The sequence below is a fragment of the Trichosurus vulpecula genome, chromosome 2 (genome assembly GCF_011100635.1).
Source record: "Trichosurus vulpecula isolate mTriVul1 chromosome 2, mTriVul1.pri, whole genome shotgun sequence".
Lineage (NCBI taxonomy): Eukaryota > Metazoa > Chordata > Mammalia > Diprotodontia > Phalangeridae > Trichosurus > Trichosurus vulpecula.
In genome coordinates this window covers 37,155,816-37,183,814 of record NC_050574.1, presented here as the reverse complement: position 1 = coordinate 37,183,814, position 27,999 = coordinate 37,155,816, and the positions used below count along the sequence as shown (strand labels likewise).

At 44.6% G+C, this 27,999-nt stretch overlaps 1 protein-coding gene across 1 annotated transcript; it reads left to right on the top strand.

The window, feature by feature from the left end:
• Window positions 1–1,302: 1,302 nt before the first annotated feature.
• LOC118839170 (cytochrome P450 2A13-like) lies at window positions 1,303–24,595 on the top strand. The gene is made up of 9 exons (XM_036746618.1): window positions 1,303–1,566; window positions 3,152–3,314; window positions 4,351–4,500; window positions 7,148–7,308; window positions 7,602–7,778; window positions 9,219–9,360; window positions 16,747–16,934; window positions 23,697–23,838; window positions 24,313–24,595. Exons 1-9 carry the CDS (start codon window positions 1,387–1,389, stop codon window positions 24,495–24,497), a joined length of 1,488 nt encoding a protein of 495 aa, XP_036602513.1. The 5' UTR covers window positions 1,303–1,386; the 3' UTR covers window positions 24,498–24,595.
• The last annotated feature ends 3,404 nt before the right edge of the window (window positions 24,596–27,999 follow it).

Below are 27,999 nucleotides of genomic sequence, written 5' to 3'. Positions count from 1 at the left end.
CTTAGAGGTCATTCCAACATACCCCTGCCCTCCCTGGCCCCTTCTTAGCAAAAGTACACTTAAGAAAAATTGTCCTGATTTCCCAGGCTTCTCCCCAATCCTGAGTTCTACTAGGCTTTGAACTGAGAGAGCAGGTAAGTAGGGTTAGCCCTGGAGGGAAGGAGAAGGAGGGCCATGGGGACCTTGGTCAGCCCAGGTAAAAATAAAATTGTCAATCCCAATTAGTTTCCATTCCTTGCATAACCTTCCCTTCCCTGCATCTCCCTAAAAAATACCACAATCCATTTACTTCTGTTTGCTATCTCTGCTCCCTCTCTCCTCCTCCGAACTGATGCCCAGGGGCAGATATGGCAGGTACTCAAACTGGGGGTGCTGTCCATGGTCCCCCTCTCAGTTACATAATCAGATGACCTAGGTTCAAATCACAGCCTTGCCACTGGTAACTGTCTAACTTCCACTTCTCAATTTCTTCACCTGCAAAAGCAAGAGGCAGAAATGTTCATATTTGTGAATAATTGTTGAGTCTGTCATCAAAACCGCATTTACAATTTTAAAAGAAAAGAACACAAATGAGGTTAGAGCTTAGAGAACCTCCAGGTTAGACAATCCCAACTCTAAATCCTGAGATCTAGTTATTCCCCTTTCTAAGTCCCTAATTAGGTCAAAGTATAAATGGGTGACATATTGGGGTTTAGGTTAGAAAGTTATTTACCTCATGTTTGGGTGGGTTCTTGGTCTGTTGTGAATATTGTGTTTAAAGCAACACTTGATAAACAGTAGATGCAAGATCCCATGCCCCACAGGTGCAGAGAATATCCCACTTGGGGGGGGGGTGGTCCTTAGGGCTCATCTGATAATGCAGTTCTCTCCTCACACAAAGGAGACATGGATGACCCAGAGAGAGGGAGGGACTTACTTAAGGTCACAGCCAGTAATAGATCTATTCTTACCCCTCCCCCCTTTTGCCCCCTACAGGCACATCTTCAAGTCCTGTGGCACCTTGCCCTCCAAGCCCTATTACTAGATCCTTCACAACTGCTATCATTGCATTCTGAGATTCCAAGATCTGTCTTTGGGCTTTGATACACGTTTGAACCTCCTGCATTTCTACTCTTATCTCCTGGGATCCTGAAGTCTCTGAACCCCCTCTGCACTCAATCCCTCTCCCTCTGTGACCTTGAGATTTGGCCAGTCCTGAACCTCAGGATAGAAATGGGTTAGGACTGAGAATGTTACATAAAAGAGCTGAGATCAGGGCCAGGTGACAACCTCCACCTCCTGGCCCAAGCATAAAAGTCAGGAACAGCCCTATCTAGACCCCATTCCTGGCTCAACATCTGCCCAAAACCTAGACAACACTGCAGTGAGGCCTCTGCCACCTCCGCCATGCTGGCTTCTGGGCTGCTGCTGGGAGCCCTATTCTTTTGTCTCTCAGCCCTGGTGGTGCTCTCTGTATGGAGACAAAGGAAGGTCAGCAGGACCCTTCCCCCTGGGCCCACCCCCCTGCCTTTCATTGGCAACTACCTGCAGCTCAACACCCAGCAGATGTATGACTCCCTCATGAAGGTACTGGGACTGGGGGTGAGGTGGGGACAAGAGGGAGGATATGGAGAGACTGAGACAGAGAAACACAGAGATTGAGACAGATGCAGAGAGAGACATTCAGAGGAGCAAAGGGACAGTGAGATCCAAAGACAAATGTTCAAGTAGAGACACCGTAACAGAGAAAGTCACACAGAGAGTAACAGGGACAGAGCCATAATCACAGGGGACATTAGAATCACACAAAGGTAATCCTCATAAGCAGAGACAGAAACAAACAAATTAGCAGAAAAGGAAAAGCAGAGGCAGAGATGAAAACACATAACCCCAAAGAGACAGTGACACATAACCCCAAAGAGACAGTGACACAGAAAGATGGACTCAGAAACATAGAGACAGGGAAACACAAGCAGCAAACAGACAGACAGAGACAGGGAGTTATCTCTCATATAAGCAGGTTCCAGGGTGGCTAGAGGGAGACTCTGAGAGGGTCAGAGAGAAGGAGAGATGGAGAAAGACAGAGAGATAGAGGCAGAAAAAAGTCTCTGCTTCTCACTACTGACTTGAGGAAGTTCCTTTCCATTCTCTAGTCCTCAATTTGCCTCTCTATATCATGGACAAGCTGGATTGGATGGTCTCTAAGGGCTAAGGTTTATGATTTTTTGGGAAAGGGACTCCAGGAAAAGCACAGAACCTCTCCATGAGGAGGGATGGGCAGAGCTGGGCTGCATAGGAATGGAGGAGAGCTGGAGAGCTGGCCTGAGGACCTGAGAGAGAAGACCCGAGGGAGAAGGCAGGAGGTAGAGATGTGAGAATCCAGAGAGCTCTCTTGGCAAATATGGGGACTATAGGTACAGCATCAGATGTGCTCTATCTGCCCTGGCAATGGCCACGGGGTTCATTTTTTCGTAACTTTGCAGAATCGTTTGAGGAAGCCCAATGTAGGTGAGGGGCTTGGAATAGACAGGCCCCATTAGACTGTCAGCTCCTTGAGGGCAGGGACTGTCTTTGCCTTTGCCTTTCTATGTATAGTGCTTAGCATACAGTAGGTTTCTAATAAATGCTTGTTGCCGTGACTTGTCACAGAAAAAAATGGGCAAAGGAGGGGAAAAAACAGCATTTTGTTACAATCTTGTTAAACAGATGTGTGTTCATAGATTCAGAGCTGGAAAGAACATGACAAGCCATTGAGTCCAAATCCCCCATTTTACAGATGAGGAAAGTGAGGCAGAAGTGAAGTGACTTGCTCAGGGTCACACAGCTAGTAAGTGTCTGAGGAAGGATTTGAACCCAGGTCTCATCATACTGCCTCTCAAGAAAAAAGAAAAATGTATATATAGATACATATTTTACATATTTGTATATGTATATTTACCTATATGCATATATTTTAAAATAAACAAACTGTTCACAAGGAGTCAAAGTCCTTTTCTTTCTTCTCTGTGTGCTGAAATGTTTGTGATGCCTAGGTCACAATTAGAAAGTTTTCTGAAAGCTGCCTAGAGATAATGAGTGAGAGGTTATCTCTCAGCGGGGAGAACAAAGAGGGCAGAAATCATGGGGCTCAGAGGCAACCCTCTGGTGATTCTGACTGCTCCATCCCTTCCAGATTGGGGAGAAATATGGCCCCGTGTTTACAGTACACCTAGGCCAGAGGACCATTGTCGTCCTGACTGGGTATGAGGCTGTGAAGGAGGCGCTGGTGGACCAGGCAGAGGAGTTCTCTGGGCGGGGAGAGCAGGCCACCTTCGACTGGCTCTTTAAGGGATTTGGTGAGTGTCTGGGCTTGGACACACACGCACACACATGCACACACACACATGCACACACACACACACACACATGCACACACACACGTGCACATGCATACACATAACTCACACATGCACAAACCTCACCCTCACGTGCACACATGCACACACATGTACACACATACAAGCACATATGCACATGCACACGCACACACACATATGTGTGTGTGTGTGTATATGTATATATATATATGTGTGTGTGTGTGTGTGTGTGTGTGTGTGTGTGTGTGTGTGTGTGTGTAAACACACATACCTCCCCAGGCCAATATGGCCTCCTCTGTTGGTCAGGATTCCTACATCTTCTGTCCCTTCCCCTTCTACCTGACTACCCTGACAACTGTAACCTCCCTCAAACACCTGCTCCCTCTGTTTCTCCTTCTTTCTCTGTTTCTCCATTTCTGTCTCCCCTCTGTCTCCTTGTTTTTCCATTTCTTTCCATTGCTTTGTCTCTTCATCTTTCTTGGTCTCTCACTATCTCTCCATCTCCTTGGCTATTCTTGCATTCCCTTCTTCCTGTGTTTTTCCATCCCTCCCTTGTCTCTCCTCTCCACATTTTTTCTTTCTTCTTCCTTCACCTTTTTCCTTCTCTCTATCTTTCTTTTACCATCTCCCCTTGATTCTCCATATCTCTGTTTCTCAACTTCCCCATCTTTGTCTCTGTCCCTGTGTCTCTATCTCTCCATTTCTCCATCTATCTCTCCTTGTCTAATTACCTCTCCAGATCTCTCCATTTTCTGCCTTTCTGTTTCCCCCTCTCTGTCTCTTTGTCCCTCCCCGCCTCCCCAATTCTTTCCTCTCTCCCTCCCGCTCTCTCTCCCTCTCTCTCTCTCTCTCTCTCTCTCTCTCTCTCTCTCTCCCTCCCTCCCTGTCTCCCTCCCTCCCTCTTTTTCTCCTGGTTTCTCCCTGGATATCCACCTCTGATCCCATACCAGGACCTGAGATCCTGCAGGATCTCCAGTCTTCCCTCAGATCCTTCCACCTTCTTGCCAATGACCAGGTGTGGCCTTCAGCAATGGAGAGAGGGCCCGGCAGCTCCGACGATTCTCCATCACCACCCTCAGGGACTTTGGCATGGGCAAGAGAGGCATTGAGAAGCGCATCCAAGAAGAAGCTGGCTTCCTCATTGAGGCTCTCCAAGGCACAAAAGGTGAGTGGGCCTCAGAAATATTCTAGACCCTTGGGCTTTGTCAGCATCAACTATGTTGTTTCTGTTGTTGTTCAGTTGTTTCAATCATATCTGACTTTTCAAGATGCCATTTTGGAGGTTTTCTTGGTAAAGATGTTGGAGTGGGTTGCCATTTCCTTCTCCAGCTCATCTTACAGATGAGGAAACTGAGGCAAACAGGGGGTCACATAGCTGCTAAGTGTCGGAGGCCAGATTTGAACTCATGAAGATGAGTCTTCCTAATTCCAAGTCCAGTCCTCTATCCACTGCACCATCTACCTGCCATCAACTATATTGTCTCTTCTACTCCCGCAAATTTGGCTGCTATCATCTCTGACCCCCAAGAACCTACCTCTGTTCCCAGTCACTTACTCTTCCCTTGCATCTAACACCAACTGATCTCTATATCCTGGTGTGGTGAAAAATCCTGAACATCCATATTTGAGCTCCTCCACTTAATTGCTTTGTGATTTTGAGTAAGTGACCTCACTTCTTTGGACCTCAGTTTCCTTTTCTGTAAAATGAGAACGGTGGACTATATGGTGCCTCTAGGTTTCCTTCCATGTCTAAATCTATGATTCTATGATTTCCTGGTGTCTGGCTTCAGAGACTGACTCTCTGCTTTATCCGGGAGACCCAGATTAGAGTTTTAGCTTTGCCTCTCACTCACTGTGTGACCTTGGATAAGGCCCTTCCTCACCCTGACTTTGAGTTTTTTCTTCCCTCTAGAAGGAGAGGAGCTGGATCTTTAATAATACTACTACTAATAATAATGGAAAACATTCATAGAACACATCAAGGATCCTGAAGTACTTTATATTTTCTCATTTAATTTTCACAAGAACCCTAGGGAAGTAGGTGCTATTATTACCCCCACTTTGAAGATGAGGAAACTGAGGCATAGGTGAACTAATTTGCCCATGGGTTACACAACTAGTCAGTATCTGAGGTCAGATTTGGGCTCAGGTCTTCATGCCTTCAATAGGGCAGCTAGGTGGTGCAGTGGGCAAAGCACTGGACTTGATGTCAGGAAGACTCATCTTCATGAATTCAAATCTGGCCTCAGACACTTCCTAGCTGTGTGACCCCAGGCAAGACACTTACCCCTGTTGGCCTCAGTTTCCTCATCTGTAAAATGAGCTGAAGAAGGAAATGGCAAACTAGTATCTTTGCCAAGAAAATCCCAAATGGGGCCGTGAAGCATCAGACACGACTGAAATGACTGAACAGCAATGACTTCAGGTCCATGATCAATCTCTGTACTGTTCTACATTCTCAGTCACTGAATAGGTGTCCTTGGCCAGAGTTTTCCCATCTGTTAAAAGAAAAGGTTTTGGACTAGATGGGTACAAAGGTCCCTTCCAGCTGACAAGGGGAGGCAGCCTGGGGTCATGGAAAGGGCACTGAACTTAGAACTAGGGGAGGTGGACATGGACCACAGCTTTACCACTTGTTACATGAGCAAGTTTCCCTCCCTGTCTGAGGCTCAGCTTTATTTCATTTCAGGTCTCAGGGCAAACCTGGAGTCTAAAGTGGGGGGGGAGGGGGGAAGATAAGACAGAAGTGTGTGTGAGGAGGGGAGGCAATTGCTCATCTAGCATCTAATCTCCATGCTCTATGGGATTTGGGAATGGGGAAAATGACTGTCCTTTGGAGGACCAGAAAACTGAGTCTCTATCTCTGTCACTGTCTGTCTCTCTGTCTGTCTCTCTCCTGTCTCTCTCTCTCACTCTCTCTGCCTCCCTCCCTTCTCTATCTCTATAGATAGAGAATCTATATCTCATAAATATAGATCTCTATGGATCTCCCTCCCCACAAACACACACCACCACCTCACTTTTTCAAGTTCATCTCTATCTCTCTCAAACACGGCCTGTGTGTGTCCCTTGGTCTCCTTATGTTGGTCTATGTTGCTTTTTCTCTCTGCTTCCTCTTTACCCCTCTTGATCATTCTGCCTTTGGCCTCTTTCTGCCTTTGTCCTCTTCAACATTCTATCACTGTGCTTCCTTATCTCTCTGTCCAAAGGAATGTAAATTTTGATCTCTGAAACCTTGCAAGATATTTGGGATGTATAGACTAGATTTCTTTCTTAATTTCTAAGCAATAGACCCACATTGCTTAGGGTTTCTTTAATTGGCCAAGAATAGGTCCCTGGCCAAGCCGTATTTGGTCATTGTTTGATCCCTGATTGGCTCATTGTGAGTGTAAATTGTGATGCTTTCTGTTATGGCCAAAAAGCCTGTGGGTCTTCCCTTCTAAGATTGTTTTTTTTTTAACTAGGTAAAGAGGTCATTCTCTGCCTCATTTCTTACCTAGCCTAAATCACTCAGTGGGCATTGCCTCATTCAGACTGAGACCTGTTAAAGACCTTAGCTTAAAAAGGTCAAGGCCTCCTACTGCAACCAAGGCCAACTCCAGTTGTCCTGGTCGATATCTGATCGATACCCAGATGGCTCCAGAGGAGGAGAAAGTGAGGCTGGTGACTTTGCACAACCCTCCGTCACTGAAATCCAATTCACTTATATGTCACAGCATCATCTCCCTGATATCATGGTCCTCTTTGAAGAAAGAAGGGCAAACAACAACAATCCTTATCTCTGTGTCTCTGCTGACCTGGCTGGGTTACAGGAGCTGTCATTGACCCCACCTTCTTCCTGAGCCGCACAGTCTCCAATGTCATCAGCTCCATCGTCTTTGGTGATAGATTTGAATATGAGGACAAACAGTTCCTGTCCCTGTTGCGTATGATGCTGGGGAGCTTCCAGTTCACAGCCACATCCATGGGACAGGTGATCCCTAAGACCTTCTCTCTCACCCACTTGAGTCTCAACTCACCTTCATCCCTTAATTCTCAGCTTTCTTTTCTTTCCTCTACTTCCTGTACCCTATTCCTCAGTCTGACTCTCTGCTCCCAATTTAACTCTGTACCCTGTTCTGACCACCCATTCTCCATTATGACCCTTCTTCCCTATCCTTAACTTTCATCTTTCATGATGATTACCACCACCACCATTATCTCCGCACCCCTCAGGCACCTACCCCTGCACCCTGTATCCCATGACTTGTTTTGCGCCCTTCCCAGCTATATGAGATGTTCTATGGAGTGATGAAGCACCTGCCAGGGCCTCAGCAGCAAGCATTCAAGGACCTGCAAGGACTGGACGATTTCATCACTGAGAAGGTCCGGCAGAACCAGGCCACCCTGGACCCTAACTCCCCCCGGAACTTCATTGACTCCTTCCTGATCAAGATGCAGGAGGTACTAGCCCAGTGGGCAGGTGAAAATGGAGGGGATGAGCTAAGACCTCAGACAAGGGCGTTATGGATCTTTGGTGGAACCCCCAGACATTGGGAAGTGGGCTTCATGGACATAGGCAGCAGGTCTCAGAGGTTAGCAGGCAGACTCAGGGAGTGCAACCCTTCACTATGGTTTCCCTAGAGGTGGAAGGTGAGCCCCCCTCTCCTAGTCCCCTTAGAAGTCATTTGGTGCCCTGGGAGCTTGCCACATTAGGTGGGAAGTCTCAACCTTCCAGAGGCAAGGCTCAAAGGTACCCTTTAGCATATGTCAGGAGGGAGGTTCACAAACAACCCAGGGTCAGACAGTAACTCAGAGCACAAATTCCAATATACTGAGCACTTCTGAAGATCATTGCCAACTTGAGAGTAGAATGTCAAAGAAAGACAGACTGACAATGGAGAAAGTGAGACACAGAGATGGGGCACAGAGAATAACAGAAACAGAGAGCCAAACAGAAAGATGGAGATACAAAAACAGACACAGGAAATGGGAAACAGAGACACAGGAAGACAAGGCCACCACAGAGACACAAATGGACATTCCCCATTCTCCACGCTCCTGCCCCATCAGACATTCACAAGCTGGGTATAGGGCTGGGGTGATCAGAACCCAATAATCTAGTCCCGGCAGCCTTGCCTAATGCTACATAAGATGTTGGGGAGTCCTTTCCTCTCCCTGGGTCTCTATCTCTTCATCTATAAAATGTAGGATGAAGGATATTAGATTTGTTGTCTTGGTCCTTGAAGGAAGAACCAGGAGCAGTGATAAAGGGGGGAATTTAGATGTCAGGGAGAAAAGACTTCCTAACAGTGAGAACCATCCAAAAGTGCCATGGGTTACCCAGAGAATTGGTGGCTCACCCCTCTTTGGAGGTCTTCAAACAGAGACTGGACCACCACTTGTCAGGAAGCTCAAGGTGGGGGTTTCTTTGGCTGCTGAGGTCTCCCCCAGCTCTACCATCCTGGGATTCTGAAGGTATCATACTGTAGTGGGTAGGTCTGTAGACTCAGGAATGAGGCATTCCTGGGTTCAAATCCCACCTCAGACACTTACTAGCTATGTTACTCTGAACAGGTTCCAACCTCTCTGTGCCTTAACTTCCTGATGGGACTGGTTGGATTTGACAATCTCTAAGGTCCTTTTCCACACTGAATCTAAGTTCATATAAATTCTGAGAGTATATGTGCATTTAGATTCCTTTCAACTGAGATATTCCAGCTTAATCAGGTGTATTTATGGATTTCCCCTCCACCTTTGCACATTGTTGGGATGTGCAGCATCACAAGGAAATTGAGCTGGCATGAGTAGAAGGCAGGCCTTGAGATTGAAGAGTCTGAGGTGAAGAAATTGTGTGTATATAGGGGTAAGGACATCTGAGCCCTGTCCACCTTCTCCTCCTAGGAAAAGAAAAATCCCGACACAGAATTCTACATGAAGAACCTGATCATGACAACTCTGAACCTGTTTTTTGCGGGCACTGAGACTGTTAGCACAACCCTTCGCTATGGCTTCCTTCTGCTAATGAAGTATCCAGAGGTAGAAGGTCAGCAGCCCTCCTCTAGTCCCCTTAGAAGTCCTTTGGTGCCTTCGGAGCTGCCCAGAACATCTTACATACAGAGAGACACATACATATGCGCACACACACATGTAGCCATAATGGCTTTTGTTTTCTTTGAATGGCTCAGCTTGCCTCATTGAGCCTCTGGACACTGTGGCTTGCTCTTCCGGGGCAGGAGGCCCGGGGAGCATGCCGGGAGGCAGACGGCTTCCTGTGTGGGGAGTCATGGGGCTGGCTGAGGGGAGGTGTTAGCTCCAGAACCTGGTCTACCCTAGGGGGAGGAGCCAACTCAGGAACCAATCGGCCCTGGTCATTTGGGCGGAGCTTGATGATGTCAGAAACCCTATAAGAGGGGAGAGGACAGCTTGAAGATTCTTCCTCTCTTTCCTTTTCCGGTTGGAGCCAGAGGCAGTTACAACGACCGTTACAGAGGCAGTTACGACCGTTACATCGTCAGTTTCAGTTGCAGCTTCAGTTTCAGAAACAGACACAGCTGAGGCAGGAGCTGCCAGCAGCAGAGCTGATCTACGGGAGGAAGCTGAACAAAGACTTCAGTCCAGTGGGTAATCTTATTACCATCAAGGGGGAAACATGATTTTGCTTTACGCAATCATGTTTCTCTGTAGCCTCCTGGTTACTCTTTCAAGGCGTACCTATTGGGCCTGGAAGATTATGACCAACATATCAAAATGGGGCTTCTGGTTCATGGGTTGGTTACTGTGGAGCCTAAATAAATGTTTTGATTCTTCTGCCTTCTACTTTGAGAGTTTCTTCTATCCGGCGATTCCGAACCTTTCAGACATGTTTATGATCTTCTTTGAGATTATAAACTCTGCCCTCCTGATACATTTGGCGTCACGAACAGGATCGCTAGGTATAAGATCTCTATTTAGAAGCAGAACAATTCCAGAGGAAGAGATAAATATCCCAGGATGGGAGGATCCATTTTATTCCTCCCTAGCAAAAGAATTGGCTAAAAAAGCTGGACCCTGTGAAAACTGGGAACCAAGGCTACGGAGAGGAGATCCTAGGGATTTAGAAAAGTGTTTACGAGAAGTTGGGATTCAGTCAGGGGCATCACTATCTAGGCAAAGCTGGATAGTGTTATCAGCCTACCGGCTAGTATACGAAAGATTGAGATTAAGTGAAAGACATGGGGGCACTCCTACCCCACAGGAAGAAGGGAAATCTCAGATAGCAGAAGACCAAACTGACTCAAATGAGAACTTTTCTATTAATGTGGCTAAGAGCAACAGGAGACCAAAAAAGCCCAGAGTGCATTTCAACCCAGCCCAGAAAGAGCCGGCTGAGGCACAAAACACTACTGGGGTTCAGGATGTGCCTCACACAGAGAATAGGAGATGGTTAAATGATCAGACAAGGGCTCGACCCATACAAAGGAGGAAGACAGAAACCCGAGGTGAAGATTCAGTTACAAGGGAAATTCAGGAAGATTTCTCACCGCAAGAGGTCACAGATATTTTGAGTAGATTCAGCCAAAGAATAGGAGAACCATTGATATCTTGGATGGTAAGACTCAGTGATCAAGGGGCCGGTGGAATATCAGTAGATGGGACAGACTGCATGAGATTCATAGGTATCAGCCATGATCCTCTAGTTCAACAAGCTTTTAGGGAACATCATCAGCAAGGAGATGGTGATAGCAAGACTACTCTGTTGGCATTAGCCGCTGTGGGATGCAATAAGAGATATGATACTGATTCTATGTGGCCCACTGAGCACAGACCCTGGTATTCACTTAGAGATTGTATCATGAGACTAAAGGAGGAGGTAATGAAGACTGCCATTATGACAGGAACTGCAGACAAATATTACAATGATTCAATGGAACTGTCTCATAGGAATTTAATAATTAGGACAGCTCCCCCTGCTTATAAACAACTAATTTTGAATTTATTACTTGGAGAAGTAGGGAGCCGTCTTACAACAGTGATAAATAAGATTTTACAGTTATATGACTTAGGTGACTGGGGAAGGGATAGATCTCCTCGAGAGAGAAGAGTGAATAACCAGCAAACTTGGCGCCAAAGGAGAGTAACAAGGAAAGAAATGTTTACTACTTTATTGAGAGCAGGGGTAGGTTTTGAAATGATAGATGGAATTCCAACCAATGAATTATACAGAATGTATAGAGGACTTGATAACACGAGAGATAGGGAAATCAGAACTGCTCCTGCAAATGCTACAGATGTTGAACCTTCAAACCCAAGTGAATCATATGAAAGGGAATACTAGGGAATAGGCCGAGCCCCAGTCCAAATTAAGGAAATACACAGGCTGGATTGTAGACCTCACATTAACTTGACCATATATTGGAAAAATGGGTCAAGTACGGTAACTGAGGCATTAATAGATACTGGGGCCGAGGCCACCCTTATTTATGGAAATCCAGACAAGTTCAGCCATGGAACTCCTATTACCATCACAGGACTAGGAGGGACTGAAATATCAGCCAGACAAGTTAAATTGATGATGAAAATTGGACAGTTGCCCAAGAAAGAATATAGTGTGGTTATTGTGCCTATTCCTGAATACATCATTGGAATAGACATTTTGAAGGGTATGACCTTAAATTTACCTGAAGGGAAATACCAATTTGCTGTGAGGAAAATAGGCATTAATGCAGTCTTAGTGGGGAAAATCAAGATGGATCCAATCACTTTGCCCGAACCTTCTGAAGTAATTACTTTGAGGCAATATCGTGTGCCAGGTGGGCAAGATGAAATTGCCAACACTATAAGAGAATGTGTTGAGGCAGGAGTGTTAGTCCCTACAACTACTCAATGGAACAACCCTGTCTGGCCAGTCCGAAAGTCAGATGGAACATGGAGGATGACAGTAGATTATAGACAGCTGAACAAAGTGACTCCTCCCTTGTATGCTGCTGTCCCAGACACAGTTACTTTAATAGAGAGAATACAAAAACGTGAAGGGACTTGGTATGCAGTTATTGATTTGGCCAATGCCTTCTTTACAATCCCAATAGACCCCAAGCAATGGAATCAGTTTGCTTTTACTTGGCAAGGCCGACAGTATACATTACACGCCTGCCGCAAGGATATATTCATAGCCCAACTATTTGCCACAGGATTGTAGCTGAACATTTGGATGAATTAAAGTTACCTGGTGTACAGCTTACACATTACATAGATGACATCATGATACAAGGAAAGAATATAAAGGAGGTGGAGGAGAGTTTAGTATTATTAATTGACCATATGAAAAGCAAAGGATGGGAAATCAACCCCGCAAAGGTTCAAGGGCCAGCTCAAACTGTAAAATTCTTGGGGATACAGTGGAATAGAGGACTGCGAGAAATTCTCCCACAAGCTCGACAAAAAATCCAGGATTTTCCCACCCCTACCAATAAGAAAGAGGCCCAAAAGTTCATAGGGCTGTTTGGTTATTGGAGACACCACATCCCACATTTGGGACAGATTTTAAAACCCTTGTATAAAGTCACCAGAAAGAAATATGAATTTGACTGGGGACTTGAACAAAGTAGAGCTTTTGAGGAAGCAAAGGCTGCTATTCAATTAGCTCTAGACTTATGGCCTATGCAAAATGGGCCAGTGGAGTTACAAGTGACTGTACAAGATGACTATGCAAATTGGAGTCTGTGGCAAAAACAACAAAGCCGAAGTGTACCTTTAGGCTTTTGGTCAAGGAAACTACCCTCATCTGGAGTGCAATATACACCTTTGAGAAGCAGCTGTTAGCTGCATATTGGGCTTTAGTAGAAACTGAGCAACTAACTCTGGGTCATGAAGTGGTATTAAGGCCTGGAATTCCAATTATGACTTGGGTAATGAGTACCCCAGCTTCTCACAGAATTGGACATGCACAAGAGGCAAGCATAATCAAATGGAAGTGGTATATTCAGAATAGGTCCAGAGCAGGCAAAAATGGAGTTTCTGCTCTACATGAATCTGTGGCGAACATTGATACTGAGAGCAATGAAAAGCCCCTTGAATCTAAGCAACAGATGGTACCATCCTTAGTGAAATGGAATAATGGATATGACGGACTAAATGAAGAACAGAAGAAACATGCTTGGTTTACTGATGGGACAGCAAAATATTTAGGACAGAAGAGACATTGGAAAGCAGTAGCCTATAACCCCTGTACAAGAAGAACTCTGGAAAGTTCTGGGATAGGTGGAAGTAGCCAATATGCTGAACTGATGGCAGTGCATCAGGCCATCAGAGCAGAGAAAGGAGGACAGTGTCATATATTTACTGACTCGTGGGCGGTAGCTAATGGATTAGCTACGTGGATGCCTATATGGAAGAATCAGAATTGGGAGATTCATGGCAAACAAGTTTGGGGTAAAGAGTTATGGGAAAATATATGGGACATGTCTTTGGTTACAGATCTGTCAGTTTTTCATGTTGATGCTCATGCAACCCTGACCACACCAGAACGTGAGTACAATGCACATGTGGATCGACTAGCAAAGATTGCTACTGAATGTATTGTCCCTACTCCGACTCCAACTGATGACCCAGCCTTAGCAAGATGGGTCCACCAGACTGCTGGCCATTTAGGGGTCCAGGCCACCCATCGATGGGCACAGGATCGAGGTATCAGTATTTCTCATGCGTTGTTAAAACAAATAACAGAGGAGTGTTGTATATGCCAATTAGAAAAAGAACGAACTCTTCCTAGGATAGTTACTGGAGAAATAGCAAGGGGAAAAGTTCCAGCCCAAATTTGGCAGATAGATTATATTGGCCCACTACCCCAGGATAAAGGATGTAAATATGTATGTACGTGTGTTGACACCTATTCAGGTGTACTAGTGGCTTGTCCTTATAAAGACGCAACTCAGAAAAACACCTGTAAAACTTTAGATATTGTAAGTTTATATTATGGAACCCCAATGCAGATTCAAAGTGACAATGGGTCACATTTCAAGGGCAAAGAAGTGAAAAGATATTGTGTGTTGAATAATATAGAATGGATATATCATATTCCATATTACCCACAAGCATCTGGGCTAATTGAAAGAATGAATGGATTGTTGAAAGAACAGCTGAGAAAATTAAGCTCAAATAATTCATATCGACATTGGAAGGATAATTTGTCTATTGCCTTACGTAATTTGAATAATAGACCCTTAGGGGGGAGTACACCTCTAGCCAGAATGATGACCCCAAATCTGCAGATCAGAGAACAGCAAACATGTGAGATTCAAAACATTGAATTTTGGACTGTGAGGGAAGATGTCCCACTACCAAGTCCAGGAACACCTGGTTCAGCAGGATATGATTTACATTGTATAGAGAATTTTAGGTTAAATAGGAAAGAGATAAGAAAAACCCCTACTGGAGTATGTATGAGAATCCCCAAGAATCATCTTGGATGGATATTACCTAAACCAGGATTAGCGGCTCAAGGAATACATGTATTGGCTGGAGTGATAGATTCTAATTATCAAAAAGAAATTGTTGTGACACTCCAGAATATGGGTAAAAAACCTGTACAATTTTGTAGAAATGATAGGATGGTTCAAGTCATTATTATCCCCTGTGAAAAAATACCCTTTGTGAAAACTGACCCTCCTCCCAAAATAACTACTAGAGGGGCAAAAGGGTCTTGCTCCATTGATAGAATAAAGTCAGGAGCTAAGGTATGGGTAAAACGGAAGCCAGATGATATTCCAAAGGCTGCAGAAGTTATAGCCCATGGGAAGGACAACACTGTAACAGTTGTTTATTCAGGGGAAAATAATTACCAAATCGTACCCCTGAACCATATATTTTACCGTGAATAGGTTATAATAATAGATTCACAGACTATTCTTTTTGTCCTTTGTTTTGGCTAACCTTGTTGCTAGTTTTGTTTCCTTCAGGCTTAAGCACCCTGCACTTTCCGGTGACTGCCTAAGCATGTAGCATTCTTGGAATTCCTGCCAGCTCGTTAAAGAAATGACCTCTGGAATGGGACTTTTTGGGGGCAGGGCCATCTCTACATCCAATTTCAGCATGAAGAAGCTATGGAAAATGAGACCTTCACCCCTCACCCCAAGATTTTGAGCCCAATCGTTCAAGGGGGGTGGAAATGATGATAGTGTTCTGTTTACTTATTTTGTGTTATCCTTGCTGTGTTGTTTTATTGTTATGATATTATTGATCCTATGTAATGGATACAAGGATTTAGGGGTGGACATTTGAATTATTAATAATTATTTTGGGGATGATTGATTGAAGAGATTATCTTGCTGGGACCTAGGGGTGGATCGCATTTGAATCGTTAAACCAATGTTTAGGAATGTCACCAAATGATATGTTTTGCTTTATAATGAATGATATGTTTTAGTTTCCTTTGTAATTGAATCACAATGTATGTTCTAGGATACATGGCTGATTAGATTATGTATCCTATAACAAGGGGTGGAATGTAGCCATAATGGCTTTTGTTTTCTTTGAATGGCTCAGCTTGCCTCATTGAGCCTCTGGACACTGTGGCTTGCTCTTCCGGGGCAGGAGGCCCGGGGAGCATGCCGGGAGGCAGACGGCTTCCTGTGTGGGGAGTCATGGGGCTGGCTGAGGGGAGGTGTTAGCTCCAGAACCTGGTCTACCCTAGGGGGAGGAGCCAACTCAGGAACCAATCGGCCCTGGTCATTTGGGCGGAGCTTGATGATGTCAGAAACCCTATAAGAGGGGAGAGGACAGCTTGAAGATTCTTCCTCTCTTTCCTTTTCCGGTTGGAGCCAGAGGCAGTTACAACGACCGTTACAGAGGCAGTTACGACCGTTACATCGTCAGTTTCAGTTGCAGCTTCAGTTTCAGAAACAGACACAGCTGAGGCAGGAGCTGCCAGCAGCAGAGCTGATCTACGGGAGGAAGCTGAACAAAGACTTCAGTCCAGTGGGTAATCTTATTACCATCAAGGGGGAAACATGATTTTGCTTTACGCAATCATGTTTCTCTGTAGCCTCCTGGTTACTCTTTCAAGGCGTACCTATTGGGCCTGGAAGATTATGACCAACATATCAAAATGGGGCTTCTGGTTCATGGGTTGGTTACTGTGGAGCCTAAATAAATGTTTTGATTCTTCTGCCTTCTACTTTGAGAGTTTCTTCTATCCGGCGATTCCGAACCTTTCAGACATGTTTATGATCTTCTTTGAGATTATAAACTCTGCCCTCCTGATACAACACATCACCATCATCACCATCATCATCATCATCATCCCTAGAACATGGATTATCCTCTTCACTCCTCATCCCAGCATTCTGTCACCTCAGGGTTTACTCACCCTCCACACCCCATCTGCTCTCTTGGGACTTCCCCAGGATCTCTCTGACACTCCTGAATCCTGTTTCCTCACCCCCATCAACCACAGCCAAAATCCACGAGGAAATTGATAGGGTGATTGGGCGAAATCGATTACCCAAGTTTGAGGACAAAGCCAAGATGCCATACACAGAAGCCGTCATCCATGAGATCCAACGGTTTGGAGATATGATCCCCATGGGTCTGGCCCGGAGAGTCACAAAGGACACCAAATTCCGGAGCTACCTTCTTCCCAAGGTAGGAGTCTCTCACTCTTAGCTCCCCCAATTCCAACACCTCCATCCTTCTACTCCAGAACCTTCTCTATTGCTGCATCCCTTAAATGCCCCAATGCCTTTCTGACACCTGAGAGTTCCCCCATTCTCTTTTGTTAAGTGTCTCCTCATCCTGCCTTGTGTCACCTGGAACCTCTCTTGTGCCTTAGATTAGAACATCCATCCCTTTGTGTTCCTCTGCTTCCCAATATTCTTCTGAGAATAATTTTGATATCCCTACTCAATTTGATCAGAATTTGCTCAGTTCATTGTGATTTATGGGTATCAATGATATAAATAAGTTAAATAGGATAGAATTAAGGGTAATTGTTAGTGTAAGAATTATGTAGGTTGGAATGAATTAACCCATTAAATATTGGTGATTATATTACTTTTAGTTGGTAGATTTATACTATATTGATTTATTGATTGTTATTTAGGCCTGTATTAACCATATTAGGAATGGATTGAAACTTGTATCACCCCTCACCCACCCCCCATTCCATGTGCTCTAAGAGCAGCTATATACCAGAAAAGACAGATTCCCCATTTTGCTTTGTTCTTTTGCACTTAATGTTCAAAATATGCTGGTGGAAAGTCTCAGAATCCTGTTGCCTAGTCACTAACTAAACACTCATGATTGGTGATGTGTGGAAAGTCTAAAGACTAAACTTTGGGGATTAATGGACATTTCCCTTTGACCAGTCATTTAGACTTCTCCCTTTGGAATTGACCAATGGAAGAATTTAACTGCTTCATTCTATTTGTAGTGCTTTCTCATTCCCTATAAATATTGGCAGCCTTCAAGCAGAAGGGATCCCTGACTGCAGAGTCTTGAATCCAATTCATTAAGCACCACCAGTCTTCTGAATGGATTGATACATGCTCAGAGGTCTTCCTCAGTTTCCCTTTATTGCAGACTGGATATTTTGGGGCCACATTCTCTCTAATGGACCCTCAATTAACTTCTCTTGCTCCCATTCTCTCTGTTTCTCTCTCTCTTTATCTTTTGGTCACATCATTCTATATCCTTAAATTCAATTATTTTTAATCTCCTCATTTGAAATGAAGGAAGGGAACAATTACACATTAAGTGCCTTCTACGTGTCAGTCACTATGCTAAGCACTTTACAAATATCTCATTTAAACCTCACAACAACTGAGCAAAGTAGGTGTTATTATTATCTTTGTGATGAGGATGACAGATGAAGAAATTGAGGCAGACTGAGACTAAGTGACTTGCCCAGGGTCACACAGCTTGTAAGTGTCTGAAATGGAATTTGAACTTGAGTCATCCTGAGTTGAGGGCCGCTATTCTACCCACTGTACCACCTCGCTGCATACAAAATTTGGAAATACTCTCCTTTTCTGAATTAGCAAAAAAAAAAAAAGTGTGAACCTCAGTGCTATCAAGTCAAAATGTGTGGTCATGAATTGTATTTATCCTAAAGGGGTCTTTCTTGTAATTGAAGGAGGATTTGTTGCCCAAGAATGATATTGCTTTCCCAGTTGTACTAAATGATTGTCGAATGAGACACATTTTAAATTTTGTTCATTGCACTTTTTACATAATAAACTTAGCCTGTCTCCAAAGAGAATTAGTTTCAGGGTGTAGTAACAAAAGCTTTCTTAATAGCACTTCCTTTAGGAAGTAATAAACCTAAAACATCATCAATAGAAAGGAACTATGAATTTGAAAAGAACCCAGAATGTCAAAGGATATTTAAATGAAGAGGAGGTGTGTCTGAATGAAAGCCACCTACTGGTTGAAAAATGAGGATGATAATAGCACATATTGTTGTGAGGCTCAAAAGAGATAATATTTTTTTTTATGTTTTAATCCAATTTATTGATAAAAATGTAAAGCTGCATAGGACCAAGTACAGACACTGGGGGGCACTCTACTAGAAATCCCTTGTTAAGTTTACATGGAACTATTAATGGCTTTTGTTTTTTAATTTTGTTGTTTCTAGACCTTTTGGTTCTCAATTCATCTGATTGTGCTGTCATACAGATATCATATAGTTCACATCTCTCCATATTTTCCTCAAGTTAGAAATCTATCACATGTGGCACAGAAGCTGGAACTATCTTCATCACCTTTTTTTTTTTAATTTAAATTTATTTATTTAACATATTTGGTTTTCAGCATTGATTTTCGCAACAGTTTGAATTACAAATTTTCTCCCCATTTCTACCCTCCCCCCCACTCCAAGATGGCATATATTCTGGTTGCCCTGTTCCCCAGTCAGCCCTCCCCTCTATCACCCCCCTCCCCTCTCATCCCCTTTTCCCTTCCTTTCTTGTAGGGCAAGGTAAATTTCTACGCCCCATTGCCTGTGTATCTTATTTTTTAGTTGCATATTTTTGTTTTTGAACATCTGTTTTTAAAACATCGAGTTCCAAATTCTCTCCCCTCTTCCCTTCCCACCCACCCTCCCTAAGAAGTCAAGCAATTCAACCTAGGCCACACATGTATCATTATGTATAACCCTTCCACAATACTCATGTTGTGAAAGGCTAACTACATTTTGCTCCTTCCCAACCCATCCCGCTTTATTGAATTTTCTCCCTTGACCCTGTCCCCTTTCCAAAGTGTTTGTTTTGATTACCTCCACCCCCATCTGCCCTCCCCTCCATCATCCCTCCGCCTTTTTTTTTTTTTTTATCTTCCTCCCTCTTCTTTCCTGTGGGGTAAGATACCCAACTGAGTATGTATGGTATTCCCCCTCAGGCCAAATCTGATGACAGCAAGGTTCACTCATTCCCCCCACACCTGCCTCTCCCCTCCTCCCATAGAACTGCTTCCTCTTGCCACTTTTATGCGAGATAATCCACCCCATTCTATCTCTCCCTATCTCCCTCTCTCAGTATGTTGCTCTCTCATCCCTTAATTTCATTTTATTTTTTTTAGATATCTTCCCTTCATCTTCAACTCACCCTGGGTCTGCTCTCTCTCTTTTACACACACACACACATATATATATATATATAAAAACACATATATATATATATATATATATATATATACACATACACATACATACATATACACATAGATATATACATATGTACACATTCACTTATATATATATACATAAACATATATATATATGCATATTCCCTTCAACTACCCTAATACTGAGGTCTCATGAATCATACACATCATCTTTCTATGTAGGAATGTAAACAAAACAGTTCAACTTTAGTAAGTCCCTTGCAATTTCCGTTTCTTGATTACCTTTTCATGCTTCTCTTGATTCTTGTGTTTGAAAGTCAAATTTTCTATTCAGTTCTGGTCTTTTTACTGAGAAAGCTTGAAAGTCCTCTATTTTATTGAAAATCCATATTTTGCCTTGGAACATGATACTCAGTTTTGCTGGGTAGGTGATTCTAGGTTTTAATCCTAGCTCCATTGACCTCCAGAATATCACATTCCAAGCCCTTCGATCTCTTAATGTAGAAGCTGCCAGATCTTGGGTTATTCTGATTGGGTTTCCACAATACTCAAATTGTTTCTTTCTGGCTGCTTGCAGTATTTTCTCCTTGATCTGGGAGCTCTGGAATTTGGCGACAATATTCCTAGGAGATTTCTTTTGGGGATCTATTTGAGGAGGCGATCGATGGATTCTTTCAATTTCTATTTTGCCCTGTGGCTCTAGAATATCAGGGCAGTTCTCCTTGATAATTTCTTGAAAGATGGTATCTAGGCTCTTTTTTTGATCATGGCTTTCAGGTAGTCCAATAATTTTTAAATTATCTCTCCTGGATCTATTTTCCAGGTCAGTGGTTTTTCCAAGGAGATATTTCACATTGTCTTCCATTTTGTCATTCCTTTCGTTCTGTTTGATAATATCTTGATTTCTCATAAAGTCACTAGCTTCCACTTTCTCCAATCTAATTTTTAAAGTAGTATTTTCTTCAGTGGTCTTTTGGACCTCCTTTTCCATTTGGCTAATTCTGCCTTTCAAGGCATTCTTCTCCTCATTGGCTTTTTGGAGCTCTTTTGCCATTTGAGTTAGTCTGTTTTTTAAGGTGTTGTTTTCTTCAGCATATTTTTCAGTATTTTTTTGGGTCTCCTTTAGCAAGTCATTGACTTGTTTTTCATGGTTTTCTTGCATCCTTCTCATTTCTCTTCCCAATTTTTCCTCTACTTCTCTAAATTGCTTTTCCAACTCCTTTTTGAGTTCTTCTATGGCCTGGGGCCAGTTCATGTTTTTCTTGGAGGCTTTTGTTGTAGGATCTATGACTTTGTTGTCTTCTTTGTCACCAAAGAAAGAATCCAAAGTCTGAGACTGAATCTGGGTGTGCTTTCACTGCCTGGCCATATTCCCAACCAACTAACTTGACCCTTGAGTTTTTCAGTGGGGTATGACTGCTTGCAGACTAACGAGTTCTATGTTCCACATTTGGGGGGGAGGTGCCAGCTCTGTCTCACCCGCACTACTCCTTCCCCAAGAACCCCAAGTCCAGGCAGGGCTTAGATCTTCAGCAGGCCGTGCACTCCTGCTCTGATCCGCCACTTAATTCCTCCCACCAGGTGGGCCTGGGGCCAGAAGCAGCAGCAACTGTAGCTGCCCCACCTCCGCTGCCCCCGGGGCTGGCAGTTGAACCGCGAACTCCTTCCACTCCCGCAGCTTTTCCCATTAACCTTCTCCGCAGTCTTTGGTGTTTGTGGGTCAAGGGGTCTGGTAACTGCCACAGCTCACATATTCAGGGCGCTAGGGGCCCCATCCGCCCGACTCCAAGTTTGGTTGTTCCACGCCACTCAGGCTGGGCTCTGCTCCACTCTGTTCCCAGCTCCCAGCTCCCAGCTCCCAGCTCCGTGTGCAATAGACCTCACCCAGAGACCATCCAGGCTGTCCTGGGCTGGAGCCCTGCTTCCCTCTGCTGTTCTGTGGGTTCTGCCGTTCTAGAATTGGTTCAGAGCCATTTTTTATAAGTTTTTGGAGGGACTCGGTACAGAGCTCACTCTAGTCCCTGCTTACCCGCCGCCATCTTGGCCTCAAAAGAGATAATTTATTAGCATTTAGCACCCACTCCAGGCTGCCCCTGCAAATTGAACTAATAGGTTGAGTCTCCTGGGGGCAGCTAATGCCCCAGGGTTTAAGATACTTTGTGAGTTCACACTCCAGAAAATAGAGCTCACAAGCCCCCACTGGTACACTTACCTTTAATAGTCTGCCAGTAGACAGTTAGCTCAAAGCAAAAATGTTTACTGAAATAATATCATAAGAATAACAGTAATAAAACATTCCCCACCCCTCCATGAATCTGAGACACACTGTCCCACAACTACACCTAGCTGTGACTGGAAAGAATGGCATATAATTAGAATACACTTGGAGAAATGCACAAGCTTAGAGAACATGTGTGGCCAAGACAAGTTAAACCTCTGACGCCAGAGGATCCCAATGTCCTTTGCCTTCTTGCAGTGTCCTCACACTGCTCCTCCTGGGCACTGAGTCTACTGAGGAGGTCTCCTGAGTCTTTGGACTGGTTTGTCTCTGAAGCTTGATTCAGCTCCCACCTTTGAGGTTTCATTCTAATCCTTTCTGCTCCCATCTTCCTACTCACTCATTAGTTCTGATGCAAATCAATATGATCAAGGGGGTTGTAGGGAAAAGCAATATATTCCCTCTCCCCTTCATTCTCATGCCCCTTAAACTCTGGTAGAGGTGAAATTGGAACAGCAAAGATTCTTAAGAGCTGGGCTATTTCTTCACTGCTGTGTCTCCTCTTGACTGCCAGAGCTCACACTCCTTGAAGCTGCTTCTTGTTTCCAATGTGTCCAGAACAGAGAAGCTCCATTTTTACAGGTCACCAAGGGCATAGTTTTTCTTCTGTCACTCAAAGGCAAGCTCCTTCTCCAAAAAATCCAAAGACAGATTTTTTCATGCTTAAATGGGTAACAAAATGAAAATCCTTGTGTCTTTGTGACTTGGCCCTTCTGCTGCAACTGAACTAGGGAAGGGGGAACTTACCAACACCCCCTCCCACTACACTTATGATTATCATTATTATTGTTAATCTAATTCAATTATTATTAATTCTCTCTGCCAATCAGCCATTTAATCACTAACATTTATTTTGACCTACTATGTGCCAGGCACTAGAAATTGATGATGGGAATACAAAGAGTAAACAGTCCCTGCCCTCAAGGAGCTTACATTCTATTGGGCAAACAAGATGTGCTTGTATAACTGGATACAAAATACAAGGACAAAGACCGGACTTAAGATCTCATTCATATAGGGTCCTCATTCTGCTGTTTGAGGTTGGCACCTTTTCTGCAAATTACAGTCTTAAGGTTAGGTGACTTGCCCAGGCCACATAGCCAGTATATGTTGGAGACAACTTTAACCCAGGTCTGAAACTAGTGTTCAATCCATTATATAACCCTCTTTTCAGAAACAAAATATATTCTCTCTCTCTCTCTCTCTCTCTCTCTCTCTCTCTCTCTCTCTCTCTCTCTCTCTCTCCCCCCCCCTTCTCTGTTTCTGTCTCTTTCTGTCTCTGTCTCTCTCTATGTCTGTCTCTTTCCCTCTGTGTCTCTTTCTATCTCTGAGTCTATCTCTCCCTCTCTGTATCTGCCTTTCTCTCTCTGTCTCTCCCTCTCTCTACCTCACCTCCAGCTTCTCTTCCTGTCTCTTTTTCTCTCCTTTCTTTGTCTCCCCTACTTCTGCCTTCCTCTCTCCACTTCATCCCTCATTTCCTTTCTTGTCCTCTCTCACCCCAACTTTAGGGCACAGAAGTTTATCCCATGCTGGGCTCCGTGCTGAGGGACCCCAACTTCTTTGCCTGCCCTGAAGTCTTCAACCACCAACACTTCTTGGATGAAAAGGGCCAGTTCAAGAAGAGTGATGCCTTTGTCCCCTTCTCCATTAGTGAGCAGGAAAGCCCTTTGTCTTCCCCTCCATGAACCCCAACTCATCCCTAGTACCAACCAAAGTGGCCTGAGCTTGACAAACCCTTCCTTTCCTCCAGTCTTCTCTTAATTCATTCTGCTACTCCTCAGGTCAATTTCAGTTGACCAAGCCACTTAAGTGGGAGTAGATGGTTTCAGAGAGGCTATGGCTATGGGGCTAAAGGTTCCAGAAAGTATATCCCCAAATTTCACCAGTGTCCCTCTTTCTTTAAAGAAGAAGTCCATGCACTAGAAAGAGCCCTGGCCCTGAAGTCAGAGGCCCTTGGTCAAGTCCCAACTCTAAAGCTTCCTCCCAGCTCTGACATTCTCTCTTCTAAGGAAGGGTCCTTAGTCTCTGGGAGAGCCCAGAACTCACATTTTGCCTTCTAAGGCCACTCCCAGCTCTGACAGTTCCTGTTCCCCACCATAACCCACTCTGATTCTGGCTCCTCAGGCAAACGCTACTGTTTTGGTGAAAGCTTGGCCAGAATGGAGCTGTTCCTCTTCCTCACCACCATCCTACAGAACTTTCGCATCCAGTCTCCACTCCCAAAAGAGGCCATCGACATCTCCCCCAAGATGGTGGGCTTTGCCACCATCCCCCGAAGCTATACCATCTCATTCTTGCCTCGAGGATGAGGATGAGCCCAGGCAGCCGTAACAGAAGCAAGAGGAGCCTGCAGTATTCCTGGGTGGGGTGGCTTAGAATGTATTAATAAAGTCTGAGTACCCAGGCAGCTCTCTCTGTTACTCTGTTTGGCTCCTGGAAGCTGGGACACAGCGTAGACATCATTGAATACAATCTCTTCGGGTCACATATGAGGTAACTGTGGAAAAGGGATTTGTTCCAGGTTGAACAGAGAGTCAAGATAAAACTGAGACTGGAAGTCTCTTAGCTTCCCGACAGGAGTTTGGCCTTGCATCATACCACCCACTTGTGGCCAGTTCTACCTTAGTCTCTGTCTCTCTTTATCTCTTTCTGTCTGCCTCTGTCACTCTACAGTCTGTCTTTGTCTCCCCTGGCTCTTTCCTCCATGTGTGTCTCACTGTCTACGAGTGTTTCTCTGTTTCTCTCTCTCTCTCCCTCTCTCTCTTTCTCTCTCCCATCTCTGTCTCTCTATGACTCTGTCTCTGTCTCTATTCCTGCATCTCTGTGTGTCTCTCTGCAGCTCTCCTTTCACAGAGCAGATTCCTTCGGGAAGAAGAGTTAAGTCATAAATGTTTATCAACAAACATCTGACCACTCAAAGAATGACCAGTCCCCTCTATGTGCAGATAGGAAAATCAAGGCCAAGAGAGGGGAAGGGATTTACTGAAGGCTAAGTGGACAGCTAGGTGGCATAGTAGATAGAGTACCAGATGTGAAGTCTCATTTTCCTCAGTTCAAACCTAGCTTCAGACACTTACTAGCAGAGTGATCCTGGGCAAGTCACTTCAACCTGTTTACCTCAGTTTCCTCACTGATAAAATGAGCTGGAGAAGGAAATGGCAAAGCACTCCAGTATCTTTGCAAGAAAACCTCAAATAGGGTCATCAAAAGTCAGACACAACTGAAACAAGTGAACACCAACAAAAGGGGCAGTCAGGTTGTATACAGCAGCAAGAAGGATGAGGGGATAATTTTAGGTAGGGGAGAATACGAGTAGAGATGTGGACTAGATAAGAAAGCAGTCAGGTAGACTCCGTTCTGGGTTAGAGGCAGGGTGGTGCAGTGGGTTGAGCATAAGACTTGGAATTAGGAAGACCAGAGTCTGAATGCTCCCTCCAACATTTGCTAGCTGCCTGACCCTGGGTAAGCCACTTCCCCTTTCTGGACCTCAGTCTCCACATCTGTAAAAGGAAAGGGTTGGATTCACTGACCTCAGAGTTCATGTCCAGCTCTAAATCTCTGATCTTGTGACCTTCTGAATACTTGGACACAAAGAATTACTATTCATAGGTAAGGGTCAGCTTGGAGAGAGGTCTGTACTGGAGTGCCCCGGGGCTCTGTTCTTGTCACTGCACTCTTCAACATGTTTCTCAGTGACTTGGATGAATACATAGAAGACCTTCTCAGATTTGCAGAGGACACAAACCCTGGATGGAGAACTAACCAATTGGATAACAGAGTTGAGATCCAAAAAACTTTGACTGGTTGAAATGATGGGATGAACCTATGACAAAATAAGATTTAATAGGGAGAAATATTAAATCCTATAATTTTATTTTTATTTAAAAATGTTATGCCCAAGCATAAAAGTCAGGGACAGCATTATCTGGACCCCATTCCTGGCTCAGCATCTGTCCAAACCTCAGAGAACACTGCAGTGAGGCCTCTGCCACCTCCACCATGCTGGCCTCCAGGCTGCTACTGGTAGCCCTATTCTTTTGCCTCTCAGCCCTGGTGGTACTGTCTGCATGGAAACAGAGAAAAGCCCCCAGGAGCCTTCCCCCTGGGCCGACCTCTCTACCTTTCGTTGGCAACTACCTGCAGCTCAACACCCAGCAGATGTATGACCCTCTCATGAAGGTACTGGGACTGGGGACAAGAGAGAGAACAAGGAGAGACTAAGACAGAGAAATACATTGAGAGACAAAGAGAGACACACGAGGAGCAAAGAGACAGAAAGATTGGGTGGGGAGGAGGCAGGTCCTCACGCAGAAACAGACAGGGAGAGCCATGAAGTCACAGAGACAGAAGATGAAACAGATGGTCACCAAGGGTGGCAGAGATGAGGATTGATACCAGGCACCATGCTAAGTGCTTTTCATAAATATCTCATTTGTGCTTCAGGTAGCGCTGAGACAGTCATTATGAGAATTGAGGAGGCTGAATAACAGGGAAGACAAGGTATTGGAAGGGGATAGTGAGCCCTTTGGGGAGGATGGAGAGTGACCTGGAGATACTTAGATGACAGCCATCAGGTTGGTGTGCACTCTAAAGGAGGAGTTTGTCAACAATAGGGAATTCCATATGGTACAGTGTAAGTGGGTAATGGAAAGAGAAAAGATTATAGGGATGAGGGCTGAGTTTGAGACAGAGACTGGCAGGAAATCTAATCAAGGAAAGAGACACAAAGGGAGACACAGAGAGTTAGGGAGGAGGGTCAAGGAGAGAAAGACCCAGCATCCAAATGAAGCCTTCTAAGTAGGCTGCTTAGTTCTCCTGACTATCTCCTCTTTCCTCGTGCCTGAAGCGTTGGTCCCTCCAGACCTTGAGGCCCAAGCCCCCTCAGCTCCTGAGCTCCCTGGAGGATCTGGTCTCTGCTGATCCCAAGATATTTGAATCTCTCATTTGATCCTCACAACTCTGGGAAGTAGGTGGTGTTATTATTCCCTGTTTACAGTGGAGGAAACTGAGGCAGGCAGAAGTTAAGTGACTTGCTTAGGGTCACACAGCTAGTGTCTGAGGCCAGATTGGAACTCAGGTCTTCCTGACTCTAGGTCCAGTGTGCCACCATAACTACTTATGAACTCAGTCCCACAACTGGGACTCTGGGGCTCCTGGGAGGGCCTTCCTCAGAGCTCAAGCTGCAGAGCCAAGGTTATTCTGGGACAGATAGCAGAGCCCACTAGAGGGTTGTTCCAGATAACCCACCCACCTGACTACAGATGCCAAAGATAGCATTCCATAGAGGAAAGAGGCCTGGGTTAGGTTAGGTGTCAGGATCCTTAGAACCAAGCCCAAACTCTGCTCCTAGCTCGTTGTGTGACCTGGACAAATCCCTCCCTTTTTCTGACTCTGGGTTTCTTCAGTTGGAGAAATAAAGGGTCAGATCAGCCTTTATTTTGAGAGGACACAACTCTTGTGATCTGAAAGGACTTCAGTGGCCATCTAGTCCACCCCCTCATTTTACAGATAAAGAAACTGAGGCTCAGAAAGGGAAGTCACTTGCCCAAGGTCACACAGGCAATGCGTACCAGAGTGTGGATTCAAACCTAGATCCTTGAACTCCCAAACCTGTACACTTGCCAGGCCATCATGCCAGTCTCTAGAAGGAGGAATGGGACAGAGGATAGAGAGGGGGAAGGGGCTGAGAGATCCAGTCCAGTGCCCCCTTATTCAGGAAGTTTTCCCTGGTTGGCCCAGCTAGGAGTGAACTTTCTTTCCATGCCTAAGGAGAGGATACCAGTTACGTAATCCACAGTCCCAGGCTTTGAG

Excerpts from the sequence above, each read along its gene's own strand:
- LOC118839170 (XM_036746618.1), top strand. The coding sequence starts at position 1,387 with ATGCTGGCTTCTGGGCTGCTGCTGGGAGCCCTATTCTTTTGTCTCTCA. Across the intron at positions 3,315-4,350 it reads CTGGCTCTTTAAGGGATTTG|GTGTGGCCTTCAGCAATGGA; the intron begins GTGAGTGTCTGG and ends GCCAATGACCAG. Across the intron at positions 7,309-7,601 it reads CAGCCACATCCATGGGACAG|CTATATGAGATGTTCTATGG; the intron begins GTGATCCCTAAG and ends CGCCCTTCCCAG.